Consider the following 22037-nt stretch of genomic DNA (forward strand, 5'->3'; position numbering starts at 1 on the left):
CAACAAATATGGAAAACAAAACAATGGCACACGGAAATGCTCAGTCTACATTTTAATTCTCAAAAAAGGGGATGCCAAAGAGTGCAGCAACTATCGGACTGTCGCATTAATTTCCCATGCAAGCAACATGATGCTCAAAATTCTACAGTAAAGACTCTTACCATATATGGAACAAGAGATGCCAGATGTTCAAGCTGGATTCAGAAAAGGAAGAGGCATGAGAGATCACACTGCAAATTTATGATGGCTAATGGAACATACCAGGGAAATCAGAAGAAAATCAGCCTATTTTATAGATTTCAGCAAAACGTTTGATTGTGTGCATCATGAAAAGCTATGGAGAGTCTTAAAAGAAATCAAGGTGCCACAACATCTGACTGTTTTGATGCACAACCTGTACTCTGGACAAGAGGCTACTGTCAAGACAGAATATGGAGAAACAGAATGGTTTCCAGTTGGCAAAGGTGTCAGACAAGGATGCAGATTATCTCCCTACCTGTTCAACCTCTATGCAGAGTACATCATAAGGAAAGCTGGATTAGATCTAGAAGAAGGTGGAGTGAAAATTAGTGGGAGGAACATTAACAGTTTGAAATATGAGGATGACACCACGTTACTGGCAGAAAATAGTGAAGACCTGAAATGACTACTGATGAAGGTTAAAGGAGAAAGCACCAAAGCAGGATTACATCCATTCCTCTCTCTCTCTCTCTCTCTCTCTCTCTCACACACACACACACACACACACACACACTCAATCTAACTTACATCACAGGATTACTATGAAGAACATGAGGAAGGGAGAATCCTTTAGCCAGTTTGGTGTAGTGGTTAAGAGCGTGGGACTCTAATCTGGAGAGCCGGGTTTGATTCCCCACTCCCCCACTTGAAGCCAGCTGGGTGACCTTGGGTCAGTGACAGCTCTCTCAGAGCTCTCTCAGCCCCACCCGCCTCACCAGGTGATTGTTGTGGGGATAATAACAACATACTTTGCAAAGCGCTCTGAGTGGGTGTTAAGTTGTCCTGAAGGGCGGTATATATATATTGAATGTTATTATTATTATTTATGGGGCTTGGATCTCCTTGGAAGGTGAGCGAGATAAAAATACACTAGATAGGTTGCAATCTAAATGTTGGATTGAGTGAAATTTCAACAGGAGAACAGGAGGGAACGGAGCAAGTTAGATAACTGATGAAGAGGAGGTGAATTGCAGATATGATGGAACTCTTTGTGCACAATCCTAGTGGGCTCCACTTGAGGTGATACAGGAGATCCCTATCAGACCCTTCCACTTAGGAAGGCTCCTCCAGTGTTTGAAGAAGTGGTGTTGGGGGAGGCCTGTTTTCCTAAAGTATATAACTCTACTCAGCTGCTGTTGGGAAAGAGACAGGTACAGGATTCAAGGTGTTATCCTGAATTGTACATGTATTTTGCATGAGCATCTGTACCCTCTCAGAAGCAAAGAGAAGCTTGGGAGGGGACAAACTTGAAGGGGGGAACCTCCATCTCCCAGTCTGCCATAAATGGCTACTTCCTCAATTTCCCAAGCAGTAGGATGGGGCTGCATAGGAGAGTGTCTAATCACAGGTCCCCTGCACAGGTCTCGTTGAGCTTCTGAGAGTGTGCCATGTCCTAGACTGCGTCTTTGATTTCATTTACACCCTACTTTTCTCCCCAATTGCGGGGTGGGGGGACGGACAAAAATGGCTTGCATTGTTCTCCCCTCCTCTATTTTATCCTCACAAGAACCTTGTGAGGTAGGTTATGCTGAGAGCGTGTGACTGATCAAAAGTCACTCGGCAAGCTTCCATGGCCAAGTGGGGGTTCAAACCTGGGTCTCCCAGATCCTAGCCCAAAATTCTTACCACTGTACCATGCTGATTCACGCTGGCAGGTGTCTTGAAAGACGGGCTGTGTTTATCATAGGTCTGGAACTTCCTCCAGGACTGCCGTCACTGCTGCGGGGCTTTATGCTTCCCGAGAGGTGGTTTGCTGTTAAATCTAATTAGCTCGCATTAGAGGATCCTGCAATAATGGCTGAGCTTCCCAAGGGAACCAGTGTTAAAAAGGATAATGGGGACTGTTCTTGTATTCGCAGCACCTGCTTCAAGCAGAAACAGATGGAGGTAATATCCGTGTCAAATGCAGCATCCTTTGAACTCCATTTTGCAATAGGTGGGGGGTTAGAGGCAATGTCCTGAATAAGGGCAGCTTCACAAGGAAGGCTTAGGGCAGCTCAGGCTTCAGGTGGGAACGTGAAAATGACATTGGCCAAAATGCTCATGTGCATGGCAAATGCCTTTCTGTTCTGCATTAGCAGGTAGTAAACATTCACACAGGTGGCTGGAGAGAGCCTGAAAGGTGCTAATATTGCATGATAGATGCTCTCGCATCCATGTGTGTGTGTTATATACCATCAAGTCGCTGTTGACCTATGGCCAGGGCTTTTTTAAAGCTGGAACGTGGTGGAACGGAGTTCCGGAACCTCTTGAAAATGGTCACATGGCCGGTGGCCCCACCCCCTGATCTCCAGACAGAGGGGAGTTTAGATTGCCCTCCGTGCCACCAATCTAAACTCCCCTCTGTCTGGAGATCAGGGGGCGGGGCCACCAGCCATGTGACCATTTTCTCCGAGGACAACCCACTGATTTCCACCACCTCTTTTCCCAGAAAAGAAGCCCTGCCTATGGTGACCTTATGAATGAAAGACCTCCAAAACATCCTTTCATTAACAGACTTGCTCAGATCCTGCAAATTGGAGGACGTGGCTTCTTTGATTGAGCCAGGCCATCTCATTTTAGGTCTTCCTCTTTTCCTTCTGCCTTCCATTTTTCCTAGCATTATTGACTTTTCCAGAGAATCTTGTTTTCTCATGATGTGACCAAAGTACAATAGCTTCAGTTTTGTCATTTTAGCTTCTAAGGAGCATTCAGGCTTGATTTGATCTAGAATCCACTTATTTGTCTTTTTGGCTGTCCGTGGTACCCTCAAAACTTTCCTCCAGCACCACATTTCAAATGATTCAATTTTCTTCCCGTCACCTTTCTTCACCGTCCATATTTTGAATTATCTTGATCTTGGTTCCCAGAGAGCCATCTTTATCTTTAAGGATCTTTTTTCGCTCCCTCACAGCTGCTCAGTCTTCTTTTGATTTCTTCATTGCAATCTCCCTTTTGGTTGATGATTGAGCCAAGGAATAGAAAATCATGAACGATTTCAATTTCCTGATTGTCAACTTAAAATAGTGTAATTCCGCAGTGGTCATTACTTTTGTTTTCTTGATGTTCAGCTGTAATCCTTTAACCTTCATCAAGTTAAACACGATTTATTTTGAGTTAAAACATTTATGGATGCAGTGAAGGATGGAAACCAACTAGCCTTTGCCAAGAGGGAAAAACAGATGCCACCCTAGGTTTCTTCCCCCTTCCCCCATTAGCCACCCATTTATTACAGCCCATCAATAAAAAGAGGGCTGCAGGCCTAGTGAGTCTTTGCTAGCATTCTGCCAGTGCAAGGAAGCAATTGGGATAGCACCCCGGGACTCTGCCTTGGAGCAAGAAAGCACATTACATAGGCAGTCCTCAAACGACTTACTTCAGCAGTAATCCCACCAACTGCAGAGAGAAGACATCAGTGTACGCAGGTGGGAGATGGCAAGGCTGCCGCCCGAAACATGACTGAGCACGTGCATTTTGAGTACCGATGTATTGAGACACTGATCTCCAGCACTGCACAGTGGGCCTTTGATCACAGAAATGAAAAAGGACTCAAATCCTCGTCTTTATTACAAGTGGAAACATTTTTCAGTTTTCCATTTCAGAGTTTCCGGTCTCAAAAATTAAAAGGACATTATAGCTTAGAACTGTCTATAAATTAAATATCAGCTAGTCTGCAAGATTAATATCTATGTAATAGCAATATACCAGCCCTCAATAAAAAGAGTTTTAATAATCAATTAGTATAATAGAAATTAAAGATGGAAGAGACCTATTAGGAGGTCATCCAGTCCATCCCTTGCCGATGCCAAATTGCTCCCTGAAGTATATTCAGTACTTTAATACGCATCTGTCTTATTAAATCTAAGTGTAATGCAAGGTTAAGCATATTGCAGACACTTAAAGCATTCCTAGAATATGTAATATCCCTTCTGCAGCTGGGCTCCTGATAGACTTTCAGTCACGTCTCTGGTTCTTTACAGAATTTTATCATAGCTTGAGTGCACCAATGTATCTACGCAGGGTTATTGGGCAAATTGAACTTTAATGTGGGACAACCTTCAAAGTAGGTCAATTATTAGATCAAAGCGCTTTGAGTCTCTCTCAAGGTTCACGTTTTCCCGTGGTTCGGTGACTCAAGGCAATCGTATTTTCGTCAGCTCCTCAGAGTGCTGAAAGTTTTCTAACACATCAACTTTGACATCAATTAAAGATTCAATTTCTTCCCTTGGAAAGATTTAACTCTTCAAACTTTTATTCGGTGAGAACATCTTTTCCAAAAAGGCTTATAATAAGGGGGTTTGAGGCTACCAGGATGCTGTTAAAAACACTAGGCCCAAATTCTAAATGTTCCATGAACTTCTTGCACTGTGCTGTTGATGTACAGAGACTGGAAGAATCTATATTGCAAGGCGTTAAGGGATTTTGTGATCGATGGCTCTGGCAGTGATTGGCTAGGCTGCCATGACATCACAGAGAGATGGGGCTAGCAGTTAAGTCCGTCTGCTATCAGCAGAGAAAGGCAAGACAGGCAAAGGGGTTAAGGAAAGGCGGAGCTGAGGCCAAGAGAAGGACGAGACCACTGAGGTCTTGACTGATGAATGGTTCAGAGGAATGAGAGAGAAGGCCAGAAGGGGAATGTGAGAGAGAGTGAGGAAAGGAGGGAGAGAGAACAGCCTAGGAAGAGGGTTGCCCGTGACCAAAAGTGGCAGCATGGAGCAGTGGTTAGAATGTCAAACCAGGATATGGGGGAGACAGGTTCAAATCCCTATTCTGGAGTGACCTTGGGCCAGTCACTCTCGCTCAGCATAACCTACCACACAGGGTTGTTCTGAGGATAACCCAGAAGAAGGGATAATGATGTTGTAAGCCAGTGTAATAATGATAAGAGGCTACAGCCCCAATGAATTTTAATAAACTTTGATTTTCAAGTAAATATTCACAAAATTCACACTTCTCCACAGCACTAACGCAAAAGTCCCTGTTCACAGAACAAACATTTCCACATGAGCCCAAGATGGGTAGCCATTTTAGTCTGTCTGTAGCCATGGAAAAGAGCAAGAGTCCAGTTGCACCTATAACAAAACTTGCAGTATCACTTCAGATACCAAAGAAGTGAGCGGTGGCTCACAAAAGCTCCTACCTTACCACTAATTTTGTTAGTCTTATAGGTGCTACTGGACTCTTGCTCTTTTCCACTGCACATGAAAAGGCAGCATGTGTTGTTACCATTGGCATCAATTCACGTGTGATTTGCTTTTCTGCTTCTCAGCGCAGAAAATAGTTTTAAAGTTAGTGGATAAAAGATGGCGAGTGGACAAATGGATGGACTTTTTAAAAAAGCAAACAAACAACTAACTAAGCGCAGCCTGCAGCAGGATGGCCTTTGGTAAGAGGAGCCACATCCTGAAGCGTTCGGTTGAAAGTTCATGCTGATATGTCTGAGCTGTAAATCTCTTGAAACTGCACTTTGAGCTCAGAAACAGCAGGACCCTTCAACGCTTTTAAAAGATAAAAGATAGCTAACACCCTGTTACACTAGCAAATATACATCATGAACACATCAGCCCTCTAGGGTGGGATTGTCACAGGTGTAAGATAAACCACATGACTGCTCAGAAGCATCTTTCATTTTATTTGTGCCCAAATCACATAATTTACGTCCCCACAATTAGGCGAAGAAAAAAGCTCCTGTAAGACTAACAAAATTTGTGGTAGGATATGAGCTTTCATGAGACACAGCTCACTTCTTCAGATATCTTCAGACTTCTTCAGATATCTGTGACTCACAAAAGCTCAGATATCTGAAGAAGTGAGCTGTGACTCACAAAAGCTCAGATATCTGAAGAAGTGAGCTGTGTCTCATGAAAGCTCATATCCTACCACAAATTTTGTTAGTTTTATAGATGCTACTGGACTCTTGCTCTTTCTACTGCTACAGACAAACACGGCTGCCCATCTTGATCAATTATGTAGAGAGATGTGTTCGTCTGTTACAGCAAAATTAAACAGGAGTCTTCGCAGCACCTTAAATGTTTATTCCAAAATGAGCTTTTGAGAGTCCAAGTTCGTTTCATTAGACGCACAGAGGGGCCCATCCAAAGCAATATTATACTTCAATATAAATCTAACTGCGACAAATAAGCATATATCTGATGAAGTGAGTTCTGACTGACAAAGCACACGCTGGAATAAAGTTTGCTCATTTTTAAGGTGCCACCGGATGCCTGTTTCATTAGAATTTAGATTTTGTTTCATCTAAATGCAGAATATAAGCCTATCTGTAAGGGAGGATTTTCCGACACACAATTCCCTCTTATAATGTCAATTGTTAATCAACTGTTGTGTTTAACATCTCTTCCAGAGGCACAGATGTATTTATTCTTTTGAGGGGATTAAATGTGAAGTTTGGTGCTACCCTGCCCCTCCGCCTCGCAAAATCCAAATGATTATTGTAACGTGTTATACTTGGGGCTGCCCCTGAAAACTGTGTGGAAGCTTCAGCTGGTATAGAATGCCGTTTCTGGATTACGGAACGGTTTATGCTGGTATGATAATATGACACCGGTGCTTTGACAACTTCACTGGTTACCTTTTGTTTTTCCTTGGCATGGACCGGACCAGACCAGCCCAGCTGAGCTTACAGATAGGCTTATATTCTGCATTTAGATGAAACAAAATCTGAATTCTAATGAAACAGGCATCCGGTGGCACCTTAAAAATGAGCAAAATGAGCAGAGGACTCTTCCGAGGACGGGGGAAGCCGGCGAACCTGATGAACCCGACCCAGATCCACGGCCAGCAGCAGAGGGACTGCAGGAGGAGGCAGTCTCTGAAGGATCAGACGCAGACCCCCAGCCGGCACATCGGCCCCTCATCTTCCCAGCTCAGGGCCAGCAGCAGAGGGCCAGGCACCAGCCAGCCCTCCCCCCAGAGCCTCAGAACTGCCGTCAGAGGAAGGCAACGAGAGCCCTTCAAGCCAGAAGGCGCAGTGCTCGGCTGGCAGCTCAGCACCGGCCCAGCATCAGCAGTGAGGATGAGTAACTGCAGGAGCAGGACTGAGACAGCTGGCAGGTGCATGATGCAGCACAAGTGGCTGAGCAGTGTGGGGCTTAAAGAAAAGAGTGGCTGTGCGGAAGCAACGCACCTGCTGCTTGCATTTGGGACTGATTCCCTTGCCTCTGACCTTGGCCTGTTATTGTGGGCTTGATTCTGGAATACCCCATTTGGACTCGAAGCTGTGTTGTCTAACCTGTGCCTGAATCTGTGAGCCAAACTACAAGTGACGCCTGACACAGGTTGGACACTTGGCAGCTTCCCCAGTTTTGATGGGAAATGTAGGCATCCTGGTCTCGCTGCTTGGCTCTCCCACTGCTGTCCAATGGACTTTTCAACTGTCACTTGTCCAACATTCCGCCAAGCTGCCTACATTTCCCATCAGAACTTGAGGGAAGCTGGCAAGTGTCCAACCTGTGTCAGGCGTCACTTATAGTTTAGCTCTGTGTGAGTCAGTAAGCTTAAAGGTGTCAGTTGTTTTCTTTAAAGCCCTTCATGGCCTGGGACCCACATAGCTGATAGACGGGCTTTCTCCATATGATCTCATGCGCCTACTAAGGTCTTCAGGCAGCTCACTTCTGACAGTCATCTCTGTTCAGCCGCTTCACATGCATGCTCATTTTCAGCAGCTATGCCCACCCTTGGAACAGCCTGCCAGACATAACGCTCCTACCTTCCCCTCCTTTGTAAAAGGCGCAAAGCAGAATTACTTTCACCTGCCTTTTAGCTGAAATTGCTAGCGAATGCCTCTGGCAGCTGGTAGTGACAAGGTTTTAGCTTCATGTGCTTTAATGTATGTGTTTTAAACTATGTTTTATAATCGCATAAGAATTTTGTAAGCCACCTTGGTCATTGTGGAAAGGTGGGATATAAATATTTTAAATAAACTGAATAAATAGGCGAAAAGCAGCAACCGCTCCCATGGGTCTCAACAGCACTCAGAAAATTTTTAAGGCTCAACTCTTTGTTGCAGTTATTTTCAACAGTATTCCTTTCTTTTGCAAAATCTAACTACCTGGACTGCTTTATCCAAGTTCCTTCCCACCTGGGCCATTTTGTCACTGGGTAAAAGCTCCCCCAACCTGCTTTTACATGCACTGGAGAGAGGAAAAAAACATGAGTGTCTCCAGCAGCAGTAAAAACAACTCAGGGATTACTTTTTCTTATGAGAAAGCAAAAGGTGAGGAAACAATTAAAGCAGTGCACAGCTACACTCTCCCCCCTCTCAATAAAGCAGCCCTGACAGCAAAGTTTGCAAAAGAAAATAACACCATTTAAAATAACCCGAAATTGCAGCTGCTGATCGAGACATCCCTCAAGTCAATTCACAGACGCCATCACTCTTCCCAAAGGCGCTTGCTCCTAAATCCAGTAAGGCAAGCCCTCTTCCAAACCCACATTTCCCATCACGACCACAATAACTTCCTGGCCTGTTCATCTGGGAGTCACAGGCAGCCTGGATCCTCACAGATAATACAGGATGTCCCTTGGCATACACATCTATAGATGACTTATCCATGGCTCTTCTTCTTTGGAGGTTTTTAAGCAGAGGCTAGATGGCCACCTGGCAGCAATGCTGACTCTGTGAACCCGGGCAGAGCATGAGAGGGAGGGCAGGAAGGGCTACATCAGTGCTTAGTTCTCATGGCCCCTTCTTTCATGCCCAAAGAAAGGCCGATCACCACCTTGGGGTCAGGTAGCAATTTCCCCCAGGCCAGTTCGGCTAGGGATCCTGACGGTGTTTTGCCACCTTCTGGACATGAAGCAGGGGTCACTGGGAGGGGACAAGGGGAGGTAGTTGTGAATTTCCTGCGTTGTGCAGGAGGTTGAACTAGATGACCCTGGAGGCCCCTTCCAACCCTATGATTCTGATTCTATGAGGGAAGAAGCCAAAAGGAACCTTTGGACCAGCCATGATTTTAAAGGCACCTCTTAGGAGCGTTGTAGCCCTCACCTGGATAGCCCAGGAGAGCCTGATCTCGTCAGATCTCAGAAGCTAAGCAGGGTCGGCCTTGGTTAGTAACTGGAAGGGAGACATCCAATGAAGATGAGGGTTGCAGAGGCAGACAACGGCAAACCACCTCTGTCAGTCTCTTGCCATGAAAACCCTGCCAGGGGTCACCATAAGTCAACTATGACTCGAGGGCAGGATTCCATTCATTCAGGGGCACTGTAACCTGTTTGCAGAGATGCAGGATTTGGGGTGGCCTAGAGCTTATTGTGGAATGGGGAGCTGTTCCTATCCGGACACATCAGCAGCTCAGAACTGAACAAGAACTGGCTCCTTTGGTGTTCAGTCTTGCACTAACATTGACCGTTTCCACACACGTTGAATAATGCACTTTAGTTATCCTTTAGAAGTGGATTTTGTGTTTCACACATGAAAACCAAGTTCCAAATGATCACTAAAGAGCATTGAAAGTGCATTATCCAACATGTGTGGAAGTAGCCATTGTCTGCCAATGGATTCTTTGAGAAATCCATTCCTACGATTCCCTTCTGGTGAGTGTTTCCAGGTACGTACTTGAGCTCTGCTGCTTCAAGAGAAAACAGAAAAATGGTGCGGGGGGACTCTTATGAAACAATAAAGGGGATGGCAGTTCTGACCCATTGGTGACCCCAGCCCAAGCTGCAGCTACAAAAACAAAAAACTTAACGTCAGTTAGAATTGGATACCTTCGATTTGATATGCTGCAGTTGATGCGCCCCACGCAAACTGTTCTGGAAAAGAAGCATCTTCTGGATTCCAGTTGCAGTAGTCAGGGGACGTGAGAGCGACAGGGGGAGCAGAGGCCATGTCGGTGGGAAGATCTGCCGCTCTTCTCGGTCACTGAGGACTTTTTTTCTGCCTTCACTTGCCCAGAGAAAACTCTGTGTCTGTCAGAGAAGAAAGAAAATGTGAAACGGGAATCTCAGGACTAAATCTTGCTTCAGTCGCAGCCTGAGCGCCCCAGGTCCAGAGGGCAACGGTTAACCTTCTGTGAGAACAAGGATTGATATCCTCCTGGGAAAATAAATTGCTGCGTTCCAGTCTGTTTCAGCAACCTCTCTTTGAAGAGCATATTTTAATATCCTCCCCCCAAATCATACAAACACACACACACACACACAATTTATTAAGGACTGGGATCAGCCACCTTTTAATCTTGCAAACTACAGACAGACACGCCCGGTGCAGTCTCAGGGCTGCAAAACCAAGCCTGATTTAAACACAGTGTGGGCTGAGATGAGGCCACACCTGGGCAGGGGGGCAGGACAGCCAGCAAAAGATGTTGCAATATGGTAATCATTAATTGGACAGCAAACAATGCCAGGTTTTCTGTTAAGGACGAAAGAATGATGGCTGTTTTCAATACGATAGAGAGGAAGTCAGAGGATCAGGGCGAAGCTACAAGTGACGAATGACACTTGAACGGCAAGTGCATTCCTCCCTGTTCACTTGCCCTCCGCTCAATCCACTTGCTGTTCAAGTGTCATTCGTCACTTGTAGCTTGGCCCTCAGTGAGGACAATGGACCAGAACAGAGTCTCTGCTGCCGGTTCTTATTGTCTGTGCGCCTGCAACCCTAAAGCACTTTCTGCCAATTAATACTGTTGGGAAAAGAGGGGAAGATTTGGCGGGGTCCATGGTTCAGTGGAGGAACCTCTGTTGCACGTGAAGAATGTCCCAGGTTCAATTCCCAGCATCTCCAGTTTTAAAGAAAGGACCAGGCAGTAGGTGATGTGAAAGGAGCTGAGATGGAAACAGCTGTCTGGGATGAGCAAATCTGCTTATAAGAAGATGGGAAACTAGGAACTGGGAGAAAGCGGGGAGGGGTGTTATAGGAAGGAAAGAAGGAAAACATATGGTTCTTCGTAAGGCTATATTTTTAAAAAGTTACAGAAGAGGCCCACGGTACTCAACCTATGAAGGCCTTTTCACACATCTAAGACAGAACTTGAAAAGGAACAACTCTTCCGTGAGAAAACAGAGCGTATCTGAACAGGGTCTCCTGCAGGTGCCACCCTGCACATGGGCTTTCTCTGTGGTGGCCCCTACCCTGTGGAACAGCCTGCCTGAGGAGGTCTGGAGAGCCCCCCACTGTCCTAGCTTTCCACAAAGGATGCAAAACCAAATTATTCAAAAAGGCTTTTGTATTGTAGGGAGGGGCTCTCAGATGCTTCACTAATGAGTTAGGGACCACAGACTTCACCACTATGTTGCCTTATGTAGTACCTGTTGCCAGGGCTTTTTTCTGGGAAAAGAGGTGGTAGAACTCAGTGGGTTGCCCTCAGAGAAAATTGTCACATGGCTGGTGGCCCCACCCCCTGATCTCCAGACAGAGGGGAGTTTAGATTGCCCTCCGCGCCACTGGAGCAGTGTGGAGGGCAATCTAAACTCCCCTCTGTCTGGAGATCAGGGGGCGGGGCCACTGGCCATGTGACCATTTTCCAGAGGTTCCAGAACACCATTCCACCACGTTCCCGCTGAAAAAAAGCCCTGCCTGTTGCCTTAAACATGTGCTCCTATGAGCTACTTGTGCTTCATGTGATCTAATGTCTGCCCTAGAATTGCTGATGTTCTGTTTCACCATTTCTTCAACTCTGTATTGGATTCTTACTAATGCTATGCCTTTGTAAAATTGTGTTTATTTACCCTATAGCATTGTTTATGGAAATGTCCTTGAAACTGACTGTGCTAATCTCACCTTGAGTCTCAGTGAGAAAGGCGGACTAGAAATGACATAAATAAAATAAATAAATAACACTATCTGTGGCAGCAGCAATGCAGTTTAGGAAGGGAAGCCATTTGGAAAGTTGTTTTTCCAGCATATCAGCCACTCCTGCTGTAACATTTATACTACAAAAGACTTGAGGTTAGCAGGGCTGCCCAGGGGCCTAACCGAGTGTTGCCAACCTCCAAGGGGAGTCTGGTGACCTCCCAGAGTTACACTTTATCTCCAGACTACAAAAATCAGTTCCCGTGGAGGAGGAGGCTGCTTTGGATGGTGGACTCTATGGGACCACATCTCTGGGGAGATCCCTCCCCTCCCCAAACCCCGCCCTCCACAGGCTCCAGCCCCAAATCTCCATTCATTTCCCAACCTGGAATTGGCCGTCTTAGCCTAATCTAACTGCACCGAGGCTCATCTTCTTATCCCTGGATCCCAGGCTACAAAGCTGGGGTGCTGCCACTCCTGCCTCCGCCCTCAAGATAAACACCTGTTCATCCTAGTCAAACTCTGGAGAGAAGCTGTTGGCCCCCAATCTCTCTCCTGACCCCACCAGAAAGCTACTTCCCTGGTAAGAAAGGAAACTCAGGGCCAAGCTACAAGTGATGAATTACACTTGCCTGGCAAGTGAACAGACTCACGTGTATTCCTCCCCGTTCACTTGCACTCCACTCGATCAAGTAGTGAGTGAGTGGAGTGCAAGCGGGGCGCAAGTGAACGGGGAGGAATACACGTGAGTCTGTTCACTTGCCAGGCAAGTGTAATTCGTCACTTCTAGCTTGGCCCTCAAAAGACCTCTATCTGTGAAAACGTATTTAAAATGATCACACTAGATGGCGCCAATGCAACTGTATTGTTCCAGCATTGTGAAAGCTGTTTTCCCCTCGGTTGGTATTAAAGCAGACCCCTACTGATTTACACCAAAGTTATCATTCACTTTTATTGGGCCACAAGCAATGTGCACCAGGGGGAAAAAAGGTCAAATTCTATGAACTGAATTCCCATCATATGCCATATTTGCTCTCCTTCGCATGGAACGCCGGACTTAGAAAACACTGACATAGGAGACCAGATCTATGGCTGTAAATCATTGGAGGAAAAATGGTGTTATTACCTACGTTCACATCTGTATGTATTTTTAGTTTATAAAACCGTTTCTGAAAGGCAAACTTGCAACTTTTAAACTTTAGCAATCCACATAAAGTTACTGCCTTATTGTACTGCTGAGTAGGACTTTTTTATTAGTAGGTTAGCCTGCGAAAGAGCAAGCAGCCCCCAAGGTCATCTTGGCCAACCTAAAAAGTAAAGAGTCCAGTCGCACCTTTAAGACTAACCAACTTTATTCTATTGTTTTGCAACTACAGACTAACACGGCTAACTCCTATGGATCTATGGCCAGGCTAGAATCTGAATCCATGTCTCCCCCGTCCAATTCGAAGTTTGGCCAACGGGGGTACGCACCGGTCTACTGAAGCTCATTTCACCTGCCAAATCTGAATTTGGTTTTAGACAGCAATGGAAATCAGTTCTCGTTTTCCCAGTGGCTGTTTAGAAAATAATGGAAACTGTATCAAGGTAGGAGATTCTCACTCATCTTTAGGTGGTGTGCCTCTGATCGGTGTGGGCATAAGGTTAGCTTCCTGATTGCTCCTTCTAGAGATACAGTAGAGTTGGTCCCTTGTTAGAATAATAAAAGAAGCACAACTGGGCCACCTTGGGACAAGCCAACTCGATATATATACTGGGAGGAACCTCCAGGCCTGCCGAAATATATGACTTTTAAAATGACCTAAAATGCGGGGGGGGGGGGGGAGATTCTAACAATTATAAAGTGCAGAAATGCGTAACCAAAGGGTTGGAGTACCTTTCCTGTAAGAAACGGCTAAGGAGTTTGGGACTTTCTAATTTAGGGGGGGGGACAGGGAGGGGGCATGGTATACATATTTTAAAGGACAAGATTTGGGTCCAGTAGCACCTTAAAGACCAACTAGATTTCCAGGGTATGAACTTTCAAGAGTCAGAATTCTCAGGGAGCTTTGACTCTCAAAAGCTCATGCCCTGGAAAATCTAGCTGGATCCAAATCTTGCTCTTCTATAACAGACCAATATGGCTACTCAGGGCTTTTTTTCTGGGAAAAGAGGTGGTGGAACTCAGTGGGTTGCCCTTGGAGAAAATGGTCACATGGCTGGTGGCCCCGCCTCTGATCTCCGGACAGAGGGGAGTTGAGATTGGCCTCCATGCTGCTCAGTGGCGCGTAGGGCAATCTAAACTCCCCTCTGCCTGGAGATCAGGGGGCGGGGCCACCAGCCATGTGACCATTTTCAAGAGGTTCCGGAACTCCATTCCACCGCGTTCCAGCTGAAAAAAAGCCCTGTGGCTACCTACTAGATCACATAAATTATGCATGGGGTGAAGAAAGTGAATGGAAAGAACTTTTTCTCCACTCATCAAGTAATTGAATTCCGGAATTCATTGATAGTGGATATAGCGATGGTCTCTAGCACTGATAGCTTTAAAAAGGGATTAGATTGATTCATGGAGGATAAGTCATAGTGGCTACTAGCCACGATGGTTAAACAAAACCTGTATTTGTAGAGGCAATACTTGCTCTGCTCCACAAGACACCGAATTTGAGTCTATTAATAAACGGCAGGAAGAGCGCTCAAGTCTCAAAGATGGTATCGGATCCATGAGGCAGAGATTCTAGGGGTGGTGGGATTTTCTAAATTGGACCTCTACTTATATAATGCAACCCCCACCTTGTTCTAGAAAAATCACCAACAGTGGTAAAGTTATATTTCCCCACAGAGACTAGCAAAGCATCAACAAGCATCATTAACAAGGACAGGTTTTACGAACTCACCGATCAACGTGTTTTCACAAAAACCTGCTTAAATTGAAAATAACCCCTCCCGCTGTCAAAGGAACGATGATGATAAACAATAACTTTCACGCAGGTGGAAGAAACATTTAACATGGCACAGAAAAAAATGGTATTACTTCTGATACTATTTAGCGGCTTCATTATTGTCCTGGAAGAGGGAGGAAACGGCAGATTAATTAGATCTGTAGATATTAAGAGTGGGAGGAATTGGGGACATTGAAACATGGGCAGAATTTAACAGTTTTTCACCTTGGAAGCGAGCAAACTACTCTGCATAGTAAGAAACTAGAGGAAAGCCCATGAGAGTTGGAAGGCATGCAAGATTTAGAGCAGGCAGAGACAAATCTGAGTGAGCTGTCCCATTGTACAAAAGAATAATCTTGAGTCACAGCTAAAGTATGGTTCAGTTGGCAAAAACACAGCGAGTATAGCAATTATGCCCTGACCTGGATGTCCCAGGCTAGCCTGATCTTGTCAGTTCTAAGAAGCTAAGCAGGGTCCGTCCTGGTTAGTATTTGGATGGGAGACCGCCAAGGAAGTCCAGGTTAGCTATGCAACCACCTCTGAGCACCTCTTCCCTAAAAAACCCTATGGGTTGCCATAAGTCAGCTGTGACTTGATGACACTTTACACACAAGGAAATTGGTGACTGACTCAAAAAAGCTCCTGGTTTAAATTCTACAAGATTTGACAGCAGCTGGGAATGAAGGCTAAGTAGAGTCAGATCCCAAGTATGAGGTCTGCTATGTGATCAAGACAGTAATTCTTCCATTTTCTCCTCCAATCTTTTGCTGTTCTTGTATTTCATAGCCAAGAGCTGCCTCCTCTGCTGGTCAATATACTTACAAAATGGGACAGTAAAATATGCAATTTAGGGTTCTGAAAATCTAAGGGGCACCCCCCCCTCCCAAGGCTGCAGAACAATCTTTTTGACATGGAAAAAATGATTTGGGGGTTAAATGTCTCCAAATGGAAAAGCAATGGGGACACATGCGCAGATGCCATCCTCCCTTCAAAAGAACAAAAAACAAAACCGTGTGTGTGCGGGGTTGGTGCACAGCCCTGCTGGTGCACACCAAGAGCAAGCAAGGCAGGGAAGTTGTAACCAGCCCTGGCTGCCCCCGCAACAACCCCCTCTCCCACCACTGGCCCCAGTCACACAGGAGGCGGAGGCAGGCGACTAATAGCAAGCAGGCAGCCCGGAAGTGGAGAAGCAGGCAGACGAGGGAAGGATTCCGGGGCAGAAGGCGAGCGACACGTGGTTGGAGCAGGGTGGGGAGGAGAGCCTAAGCAAAAGATGGGGCAGGACAAACCACAGCTGCTGGCATGGAGAGGGAAAACGCAATCGCCCCTACCTGCGAATCCTTATGGACCCCACTCTTATTACCTCCAATTACAGAGCAACTGAGGGCCAAGCTACACATGACGAATGACACTTGAAAGGCAAGTGTATTTCTCCCTGTTCACTTGCCCTCCACTCAATCCACTTGCCGTTCAAGTGTCATTTGTCATGTGTAGCTTGGCCCTCAGTGGTGGATGATGCAATGTATCTGGCCAATCAGAATCCAGGACAAGCTCTAGGCTCAGTCCAGACACTGAAAGAACAGGTCAACCAGAGCGAGGGGGGTTGTGTTTTAAACTAGGGACCAGTGTTGGAAAGAGTTTAAAATAGAAGCAGGAAAATATCTTTTCCTTCTGCACTTCCACAGAAGGGGGAGCAGGAGGCAGGGCTGCCAAGGGCCACCGTAGGTCCCGGGGGGGGGGGGGCGGGAATCCCTCTGCCTGCTTCCCACATTTAAAGAGGATACAGTCAGACGTGAGGGAGGGAACACACCCATCTCGAATGGAAGAGAGGAGGGGGAAGGCTTGCTTCGTGATTCAAAATTGCTCACTTTCGCCTGTTGCTTAACTGGAAAACATTGTCTATACACAACCAGGGTACAATGTCGAAAAATTTTAAACAGTTTTTATTGGTTTTATAAACATGCAAAGTGCAAGGTGCAAAAACAATAAATATGTAAATATATGCAATATAGGCAATCAATGGATAATAGTATCACATCCAACAAATAAAAGTCAAAAGTCCATCTGATGAAAGTCCAACTGGTGAAGAGGCATAAAGGGATCAATATTCCATTTCTCTTTCTGTTATTAACAGATGAAAGTCCAACTTCCTACGGAAGAGCTCTTATTATGATTTCAATGGAAGCAAAAGGTTAAAATGAAAGCCCATAGATTCCCAGAGAGGCTTCTAGCTGTCGCTGAACTCCCAGAATCAATGCTGAGTTAGAGCTAAATCAGATAGGTAGGGCTGCCAACCTCCAGTTGCTGGCTGGAGAGCTCCCAGAATTATAACTGATTTCCAGGCCACAGAGATCAGGTCGCCTGAAGAAAATGGCTCTGTTTTGTAGGGTGGTCTCTATGGCATCGTACCCTGCTGAGATGCTTCCCATACCCAAACCTTGCCTTCCCCCTGGCGCCACTCCCAAAATTTCCAAGTATTTCCCAGCTCAGAGCTGACAGCCTTAGAGACACCATAGAGTACTTCTGGGCTTTCCAACCCTAGAGACATATGGACTTCTCACTAGGGTTCCCAGGTCCCCTGACTCCCCCGGTGAGAGATCAGGGGCCTGGCTCTTACCTTGCCCCTCTCCTTGCTTGTGTGATGATTCACTTCCCGGAAGTGACATCATCATGCAGGCCGAGGGACAGCCTGGGAACACTCCGGCACTCACCAGGGCACCGAATCAGCCCACTGCAGGGCACGATTCGGCCCAAATCAGGCCCACTGCAGGCGCAGGAGTGCACTGCACCACCCAGGGGCACGCCAGGCCACCCAGGGAGGTGCCTCAGGAAGCACGCCCCCCCTCGTCAGCCAAGTAAGCGGGGGCAGGGGGAGGGTGAGAGCAGGGGATCGCCTGCCTTGGGTGGGGGAATGGTACCCCTACTTCTCACAGGCCTCAGAACAACCTGGGCCCAATGGATTTTTTGTACTTATAAGGAAACTCACTTATCCAATTGGTTTCTTTTTAGTTAAAACATCTTAGTTCAGGCTTTTGAGATTATTTTTCCCTTTTAGGAAATTGGGGCTGGTTGGCGCTGTCTTCTCCAGCCAGATAAGAGGCCTTGAGCCACAGGAACAAAACTTAAACAGCTTCCAAGGACAAAGCTTGATGGAGGCTGGCACTGGCCTCCTGGCTTGTTGGCATGCAGCGTTATGGGAGTGGGATGGTGAGTTCTTTCCTCCCTCCCTTACCTGTGACACAGGCCACGGCCAAGTCTCTCAACAGAGGTTTTTGGCCTTTCTGATTGACTAAGAGTTTAGTCCAGCGGCAGGCGGCCGGTCTTGAAAAGAGTCGTTTCTCCAGTCTCAAAAGAGCCCAAAGAAGCCAAGAAAAGAGGAAGCAACGAAGCCAGGAGCAGCGGGGAGGCCCTCTTCCTGTTCTTGCACCTGTACCTGCATTTGCTCCTGCTCTCGAATGCGATGTCATTGGTAGATTCCTGTGCTTTTGTCTTTTGTAGCTCTGGATGTAAGAGCTAAAGCTCCCTTTCGGACTCTGAAACTTGCGGAAGGTAACATCTGGAACAAGTCAGAGACGTCTAGGAAACGTAGCCTAGCTTAAATGGTGTGTTTTTGTTTTGTGCTTCTCCACATACCTCCGTTTATTTTTGTTTGCCTTTGCGTTTTTCTTTAATAAATTACTTTTCTTGAATTTGGCATAGAGTTGTGGCTTCAATCCAAATGCATTTCTTTGGCCACATGCTGCCCTGTTAGTTTGCTTCTAGACTCAACCTGCCAAGTGCCTACCTTGCAGGGCTGATTTTCTGTTTAAAACCTGGTAGGGTTGGGCACTTGCCTCTCGGTTCCACATCTAAAGGTTTGGTTAAGAGAGGCTGGTGGCAGCTCCTGAGCCTGGCAGTGGGGCTTCACAGGCCCCTCCCTTTGGAACTTTGCCTTCTGACACCCCGAAGGTGACTGGCAGCCCGTACATTTGTTTCCTTGATTGCTATGCTTAGTTAGGCTTCACAATTGTTTTCTTGGTAGCCTGACATTGTGATTCTCTCTTGTTTGCTGCACCCCGGGGATCCAGGCAGGCTTGCCGGGAACATTTACAGTACCCTCAAGAGGTCATGCTGCTTCTATCCCACAACCAGGGCTTTTTCTCTGGGAAAAGAGGTGGTGGAACTCAGTAGGTTGCCCTCAGAGAAAATGGTCACATGGCTGGTGGCCCCGCCCCCTGATCTCCAGACAGAGGGGAGTTGAGATTGCCCTCCACATCGAGTGGCGCCAAGTGGTGCCGAGGGCAATCTAGCCAGCGCATTGACCTAACTTCTGGAAGTGATGTTGTCACATCTGCCAGGAGCTTGTGCCTGGATTGCCTGATGGTGGTGGGTGATCATCAGCTGTTTTGGAACCAATGGGAACCTGGGATCCCGACAGGGTTGTCAGGTCCCCCGACCCTCTGGGTGGGAGATAGGACTCCTGGCACTCACTTTTTTGATGTGTTCGCTCGCGCATGCACTCCCAGGCTGTGTGATGACATCCTGTGCTCTGCAGTGGGCTGATTTTGGCCCCAAATGGGCCTGATTTGGCCCGCTGCAGAGCACGGAAGCACTGCTGAGAGGGCCCTGGTGAGCACCACAGTGGGCCAATTTAGGCCCCAAATGGGCCTCATTCAGCCTACTTGGGGCCCAAATTGGCCCACTGTCATGTGCAGAAGCACACTACAGCACCCAGGAGCGTGCCCTGAGAAGCGCATTCCCCAGCATTTCCCCCCGCCAACCAGAAAAGCGGGGGCAGGGGGTGAGAGCAGGGGTCCCCAGCCCCAGTGGAGGACTGGCAACTCTAGATCCCTAATTACACATTCCTGTAGGAACATGGCTTTCCATGAGAGTCGTAGGGAAACACCAGTGATTCCGCTTCACTAGCCTGCAAAAGAGTAGGTAATATAACTTTTTGTGCAACTTGTGCAATACCATCAAGCAGTAAGTATTTCTATTACAGAATCACAGAATCACAGAGTTGGAAGGGGCCATACAGACCTTCCAGTCCAACCCCTGCCCAATGCAGGATCAGCCTAAAGCATCCCTGACAAGTATTCATCCAGCCTCCTCTTGAAAACTGCCAGTGAAGGGGAGCTCACCACCTCCCTAGGCAGCTGACTCCACCTTTGAACTACTCTGACTGTGAAAAAGTATTTCCTAATATCCAGCTGGTACCTTTGGGCATGTAATTGAAGCCCATTGCTTCGGGTCCTACCCTCTGCTGCCAACTGAAACAGCTCCTTGCCCTCCTCCAAATGACAGCCTTTCAAATATTTAAAGAGAGCAATCATGTCCCCCCTCAACCTCCTCTTCTCCAAACTAAACATTCCCAAGGCCCTCAGCCTTTCCTCGTAGGGCTCAGGCTCCAGACCCCTGATCATCCTTGTTGCTCTCCTCTGCACCCTCTCGATTTTGGTCACATCCTTTTTGAAGTGAGGCCTCCAGAACTGCACAGTACTCCAGGTGTGGCCTGACCAAGGCAGTATAGAGAAGGGCTATGACCTCCTGCGATTTCGATGCTATGCCCACTTTGATACAACCCAAGATTGAATTAGCCTTTTTTGCCACCACATCACACTGACTGCTCATATTTAGTTTACAGTCCACTCTTACCCCAAGATCTCTTTCACATACACTACTAGTCAGAAGTGAATCCCCCATCCTGTATTTGTGCTTCCCATTTTTGTGGCCCAGATGTAATACTGTGCACTTACCTATGTTGAATTGCATCCTGTTCACAACTGCCCACTTCTCGAGTATTCAGGTCTTGTTGAATTTTAACTCTATCTTCTTGGGTGTTTGCCACTCCTCCCAATTTGATATCATCAGCAAATTTAATGAGCAGCCCTTCCACTCCTTCATCCAGATCATTGATAAAAATATTGAAAAGTACCGGGCCCAAAACTGAGCCCTGCGGCACCCCACTGGACACTTCCTTCCAATGTGAGGAAATGCCATTGACCTGCGATCCTATAACCAGTTCCCTATCCACCGAACTGTCCTATAGTCCACTCCACAGTCTTCCAGTTTACCCCTTAGAATGTCATGGGGGACCTTATCAAAAGCTTTACTGAAATCCAGGTAAATCACGTCGACAGAGTTCCCACAATCCAGTAAGCTCATCACTTGATCAAAGAAGGAAACCAGGTTGGTCTGACAAGATCTGTTGGGGACAAAACCATCACTAAGTGGTTCTTCAGATGCTTACAGATTGATCCCTTTAAAATCTGCTCTAATATCTTCCCAGGAACAGAAGTCAGACTGACCGGCCTATAGTTTCTCGGGTCATCCTTCCTCCCTTTCTTAAAGATTGGGATAACATTCGCTCTTCTCCAACCTTGTGGCACATCCCCAGTCCTCCAGAAGGCCTTGAAGATGATGGACAGAAGCTCTGCAAGTTCTCTACAAAGTTCTTTGAGCATTCTTGGGTGCACACCATCTGGCCCAGGGGATTTGTATTCGTCCAGTGCAGCCAGGTGCCTCTCCACAACCTCTCTGTCAATGTCAACTAGCCCCCCAGGTGTCCTGTCATGTCTCCTACCATCTGTAGATGGGCTCGAGTTCTTCAGGGAGAAAACATCTTTCCTTAAAAGCTCTTGTTCCTGTGTACCCCCCATTTTTATTCTGCAAAATGTTGATAAATGCTTTTTTCCCCAAGTAGCAAAACAATCATTTAATTTGAAAAGTAATCTGCATGTCTTTTTGAAATCTAGAAAATACAGGTTGTTCCTATTATTAAAAAATGGCTTTCCTACCATTTGTTGTCCCAAACATTACTAAATACATGCTGGGATGCCAGGAAATGACTATGTTTTTCTCGGAATATCACAAAAAATGCACACCTGATATCTCCTTCCACCCTGCCCTGCAAGCTGTGCTAATGGAAGGAGAAAGAAATAGATCAGTTCTGCTTCTTTTTAGCACAGCTATCTATTGACTGGTTGGAATGCACAAATGAATGAGATATTAAAGGATACAGGCCTTAGACTGGTGCGGCAGTGACCTTTTTAGTATCTTAAGAGTTTGTCTACTTAACAACAAAAGTCACAGTGATGCATCCGGTAGCTCATTTGATTTCAGTTCTTTTGATTACTCCTCCTCTATTAGTTCAGTTCAAAGAAAAT

The 22037-nt window shown here is 46.4% G+C and overlaps 1 protein-coding gene across 3 annotated transcripts in view; it reads right to left on the reverse strand.

The window, feature by feature from the left end:
• LOC129343294 (cytosolic beta-glucosidase-like) overlaps positions 1-22037 on the reverse strand; it is a 127312-nt gene that overhangs the window by 47451 nt on the left and 57824 nt on the right. For 2 of the 3 annotated variants that reach the window (XM_054999440.1, XM_054999442.1), the window contains one exon: positions 9949-10149. In XM_054999440.1, the coding sequence (XP_054855415.1) occupies positions 9949-10069 (121 nt within the window). In that variant the 5' untranslated portion in view covers positions 10070-10149. Of the gene's footprint in view, positions 1-9948; positions 10150-10409; positions 10484-22037 lie in introns of those variants that run through there. The other variant, XM_054999441.1, reaches the window with a different exon arrangement.

The sequence above is a fragment of the Eublepharis macularius genome, chromosome 15 (assembly GCF_028583425.1).
Source record: "Eublepharis macularius isolate TG4126 chromosome 15, MPM_Emac_v1.0, whole genome shotgun sequence".
Classification (NCBI taxonomy): domain Eukaryota; kingdom Metazoa; phylum Chordata; class Lepidosauria; order Squamata; family Eublepharidae; genus Eublepharis; species Eublepharis macularius.